The sequence below is a fragment of the Polyergus mexicanus genome, unplaced genomic scaffold (assembly GCF_030449975.1).
Source record: "Polyergus mexicanus isolate NDT 795.1 unplaced genomic scaffold, iyPolMexi1.0 SCAF_9, whole genome shotgun sequence".
Classification (NCBI taxonomy): Eukaryota; Metazoa; Arthropoda; class Insecta; order Hymenoptera; family Formicidae; genus Polyergus; species Polyergus mexicanus.
The window spans coordinates 8,422,599-8,428,656 of NW_027223329.1; the positions used below are offsets into that span (position 1 = coordinate 8,422,599).

Here is a 6,058-nt window from a genome sequence, read left to right on the forward strand (position 1 = left end):
ATGTTCAAATCTAAATCTGCAAATATCCAGGAAAAATGAATCGCTATAAAGTTTGAAAAATTTGTGATTTTTGTCTTGTAAGTGAACGTAAAAAGAAATATTATTATAAAATCTTATTTATCATCTAAATATAAGATATATAACATTGTTTGCAAAATATAAATAATATAATACCCAACCACCGCGAAAAGACCGCAAACGTGATTGATGTAAGTAAAAAACATACAATCATGTGCGATTAATCCCGTCAGACATATCATAAGGATAATTAGCATATCGCAAAGAATGTAGTAATAATATTTTTCTTCGTCAACGAAATAATATGCTTTCCATATTAACATTATTGGACGTGAAGTATTTAGAGGAATGACCGCATCCATGATACATGGCCAGAGAGAAGTTATTATATATGACATAGCAGTTACATACAAGTATGCTACAATAAAAATCAATTTCGTAAAAAGCTGACATCTGCTACATCTCGTAAATGTTTATATTTATATAAATGTTTAATACGTTTTTATTATATACATTCTTATTATAATAAGAGCCAGTTGAATGTTTCTCCGCGTTATCTCTTTACAAAATTTCTTAAATAAAAACAGGAGAGGTACTTGCAGGAATATATCAACACGTATCGCCTGCCATTCTCGGCATACTTTTTCATAATCTCACGTTCTTCCTGAGTCTCGAAAATATCCCTGTTTGTGAATAACTGATCAGTGAGATTTCTAATCTAAAAGCACATTATCGATAGATTTGATATCTTGGATACAGTATTTTTAACAGCTATAAAAGCATATAAATGAAATCAAAATAAGATTTTACAATTCATGTCTATAGTTTAAAATTAAATACAGTTCATATGTAAAATCATGTTCATATGTAAATCATGAGATGAAATATACTTTCTGATTGTTAAAGCGAAATGTGAGCACTTTCACCAGAATATTCCACATCAAGATATTCATAGGTAAAGTTTCAAAAATACATTGTTCGTCTTCGCATATCAAAAGTTTTGCTATCTGAAAAATGTACTTATCATTTATAAAAAGAAACAAAAATTTTAAAAGCGTGAAATGCCTTAAAACTTTGAACAATCTATTTAATATAACACAGAATCTCATTCAATGTTAAATACTCAAAAAATTATCTAGTCAATAATTAACATTACCTGCGTAACAAAAGTATGAACCAAACATATAAGTAGGAAAGCCAAGGAAAATAGTCTCGCTTTTGGCTTCTGATAAGGCCATTGACCAACTATAGACAAAAATCTTCTATTGATATCATAATAATAATCCTCTTTATGTTTCATTTCGAGAAATGATATCTATTTCATGCCAGAACTTCGTTTGATTATTCCATAGATATCTTCCCTCGGAAAGCTTTTTACGCGCTCGCGTATCGCGGAGAATAAATTAATATTTCATATAACGCTTCCGCTCTTCTCTCCTTCCCTACTACGTTCCGCATAGCAATCAAACGAGTTTCCATAATTGATATACACCTACAATAATTATATACCTCGTGTACATGTAACGTAACAACAAATAAATGTATGTCTTTGACAAGCTGACGCTTTTAGAAAGGTTCGTCGGTTTGAACGCAAGTATATTGAATATGCGACTAAAAAATATGACAGTGTCTTGATCGAACAGTCTGGTGATACTACTTATTGTGAGTGTGCGGTTCAATTCTTTAGCAACAGAAAAGTACAGTATTCTTTTAATATCTGACTAGTAAAGTTTGCATATATATAACTACTTCATTTTTTATTATAAATATATTGTTGTATAATGTAGCTTTATTTACTTGCTCTAACTAGAGCAAGACTTGGATTTTTTCATAAAAATTCGGTTATTTTAATTAATTCTTATCCTTCTCATTATTGAAATTAACGATATTTGGTAATTATTGAAATTAAAAGTAAAATATATTATTTTTATTGAATATATATATATATATATATATATATATATATATATATGGCACTTATATAATTATTTTATTATATCGGCTATAATGAATATGTAAATTAATTACAAATGACAAAGAGAAATAAATGAGGCAAAAATGAGAGATAAATGTTGCCTCGAAAATGCGCTTGTGTTCATCATTCAATTGATTATAGAAAACCAACTAACCTGTTTTACAAGTTTTTCCATGGAAAATTATATGCAACTTAATTTATAAATCTCTCTCTCTCTCTCTCTCTCTCTCTCTATATATATATATATATATATATATATATATATATATATCTTCTTTTCACATCTTTCAATCGCATTTGATAACATGTAGATCGCACATACGTGATTTCATGCCAAAACTGAATTATTATCTTGCACTCTGGTATTAATATTTTTAATAGACTAGTGTTTCCTTATTCTTTTATCTGAGATAAAAAGACAAATCGTTCTATCCCATATTCGTTATAATTATAACTCAACTTACTTTTATCTAAAACAGCAATAGTGAATTAAACACGTATTATTACAACAAAGACACTCTTTTCTCTTTGAACTCATTCACGCGTTCATATTAAAACATATATATTTTAATAACATGTATATTTTAATAGTATGTATATTTTAACGGATGGATATGTAATAATATTGTTAACAAAATAAAACTTTATTGCTTTCATAAAATGTCTTCCTTTAAACAATATAAAATATTAATATATTATTATTTTTTAATAATTTCCAATATATTCATATTCAGTTTTTCATTAATTCACTACATATATTATAATCACTATTGATTCATTCATTGAAGGACGCTAGCACCGTAAAATATGACATTGCGGTTTGCAGGATCTGTTAAGAAAATTAACAATCTTACATTTGTCTGACTATAAAATATGTTATATGGGTAGAGTATCTATGTTTATATCTTTATAATATTGTAATATCTATCATATATTACGATAAATGTTTTACCGTTGTGAAATTTTGCAAAGAATATACATATATCTGGCAGGCAGTCACAGTACTGGCTTCGATGCCTCTTCTCATCACGATTAAGAACATTTTTTGTCTCTTGACCGGTAATTCATACCACGCACTATTGTAACTATAAAATTAATGTACGACGGTTATTCGAAAATTATCCGGTAGTCTTGCATAATAAAATAAGAAATAAGAAAAAACTTTTAATATACACAATGTAAACGTAATAAATATAACAATGTAGTGGTAACCACAAGAAGAGATTGACTTCAGGAAAAAATATTTTTATACGAAAAAAATTTCTTACATCGATCAAAGCGATTTGCAACTTTAATATTAACTTACATCTTGTCACGAATGTCGAGACTGTAGTCCATCAGTTTTTGTCCTTGAAGACTGAAGCAGAACAAGTAGAATAATTGAGCAACAACGAAGAGAAAATATCTTGTCGCTTCCACTATATTATGATGCAACTGAATCGAGACCTTAAGTAAATACATGTATTTTTAAACCTGCATTATATTTTCTAAGATTCTCATATATGAATCTAATTGCAAATAACTTACTTGCAATAAACTAATGCTAACAGCGACCGTAACTATTGCAAGTTGTATAGCAAATGATATCGAAAATACACTTTCAATGAGTTTCGCAAATCTATGTAATAAGAATAAAATAGATGAATAAAATTTGTAAATTTCATCACGATCTGTCGTGAGTATTAAGGATTGTTTATTAAATGATTTTAAAATTAATAAAAAATTAATAAAATTAATGAAAAAAATGAATTTACACGATATCATCACGATATCGTTACAAACTCACTGCAAAGCTTTTCGATGAACATGAATTGAAAATACAAATTGTCTGTGATATGCATTGTCTAGACAATCAATCAGATTTCTGCTCGCGATATCACATTTATATGTCATATGTTCGAATCTAAATCTGCAAATATCCAGGAAACATGAATCGCTATAAAATTTGAAAAATTTGTCATTTTGTCTTGTAAGTGAACGTAAAAAGAAATATTATTATAAAATCTTATTTATCATCTAAATATAAGATATATAACATTGTTTGCAAAATATAAATAATATAATACCCAACCACCGCGAAAAGACCGCAAACGTGATTGATGTAAGTAAAAAACATACAATCATGTGCGATTAATCCCGTCAGACATATCATAAAGATAATTAGCATATCGCAAAGAATGTAGTAATAATATTTTTCTTCGTCAACGAAATAGTATGCTTCCCATATTAACATTATTGGACGTGAAGTATTTAGAGGAATGATCGCATCCATGATACATGGCCAAAGAGAAGTTATTGTATATGATATAGCAGTTACATACAAGTATGCTACAATAAAAATCAATTTCGTAAAAAGCTGACATCTGCTACATCTCGTAAATGTTTATATTTATATAAATGTTTAATACGTTTTTATTATATACATTCTTATTATAATAAGAGCCAGTTGAATGTTTCTCCGCGTTATCTCTTTACAAAATTTCTTAAATAAAAACAGGAGAGGTACTTGCAGGAATATATCAACACGTATCGCCTGCCATTCTCGGCATACTTTTTCATAATCTCACGTTCTTCCTGAGTCTCGAAAATATCCCAGTTTGCGAATAACTGATCAGTGAGATTTTTAATCTAAAAACACATTATTGATAGATTTGATATTTTGGATACAGTGTTTTTAACAGCTATAAAAATATATAAATAAAATCAAATTAAGATTTTTTGTAATTCATGTCTATGACTTAAAATTAAATACAGTTAAATGCAGTTAATATGTAAAACCATGTTGAGATAAAATATACTTTCTGATTGTTAAAACGAAATGTGAACACTTTCACCAGAATATTCCACATTAAGAAGTGTGGAGGTAAAACTTCAAAAATACATTGTTCGTTTTTGCACATCAAAAGTTTTGCTATCTGAAAAATGTACTTATCATTTATAAAAAAAGATAAAAATTTTAATAGCATGAAATATCTTAAAACTTCGAACAATCTATTAAATATAACACAACATTCAATGTTAAATATTCAAAAAATTCTCTTGTCAATAATTAACATTACCTGCGTAATGGCAGTATTAATCAAACATGTGAATACCAAAGCCAAAAAGAATAGTCTCGCTTTTGGCTTCTGATAAGGCCACTGACCGATTATCGATAAAAATCTTCTATTAATATCGTAATAATAATCCCTTGTATGTTTCATACTTTTTGAGGAATGTTTTCGAGTCCACGCTAGAATCACGTTTGATTATTCGATAGATACCTTCCCTTAGAAAATCTTTTACGCGCTTGCGTGTCGCGAAAAATAAATTAATATTTCATATAACGCTTTCGTTCTTCCTTCCTTCCCCATTATATTCCGCATAGCAATAAAACGAGTTTCCATGATTGATATACACTTACAATAAGTATATGTCTAGTACATGTAACACATAATAAGTACATGTAATGTAACAGCAAATAAACAGCCTTTGATAAGCTGACCCTTTTGGAAAAGTCCGTCGGCTTCAAGTATATATGTACAATACATATGTGATTAAAAAAAACGACAATGTCTTAATCGAACAGTTTGAAGATACTACTTATTATGCGTGTGCGGTTCAATTCTTCAGTGATAGAAAAGTACATTATTCCTATAATATTTAACTAGTACTCTCATTTTTTTGTCATAAATATCTTGCTGTACAATGTAGCTTTATTTACTTGTCAATCTAAAGTAAAACTGATCACTTCATAAAAATTCGACGGTAACTCATTATTTTAATTAATTTTTATCATTATTAAAATTAAAAATAAAATTTTATTCTGGCACATATATATGACATATATATGACACATATGAAATTATTTTCTTTATGTTACTAAATACTCGTATATAGATATCTATAATTATATAAATAATACTGCTTACAACTAATAATAGCAATAAATAAATAATAATAATTAGTATTACGCAACTAGAAAAAGAAAACTATAATAATACGTATATTGTAATACAATGAGTAGATATGTATAGAAATATCGATAACGAAATAAAATTTTGTTGTTTTTAGATCGCCATAATT

General features: G+C 27.7%; 1 protein-coding gene across 1 annotated transcript; it reads right to left on the minus strand.

The window, feature by feature from the left end:
* Positions 1-2,732: 2,732 nt before the first annotated feature.
* On the minus strand, positions 2,733-5,241 carry LOC138936709 (odorant receptor Or2-like; the record flags this gene model as incomplete). Its single annotated transcript, XM_070302323.1, has 9 exons — positions 2,733-2,822; positions 2,946-3,078; positions 3,300-3,439; positions 3,521-3,611; positions 3,780-3,902; positions 4,060-4,321; positions 4,504-4,621; positions 4,792-4,908; positions 5,053-5,241. Coding segments are annotated over 9 exons (1,227 nt in total), but the record flags the coding sequence as incomplete, so codon positions are not given.
* Positions 5,242-6,058: the final 817 nt, after the last annotated feature.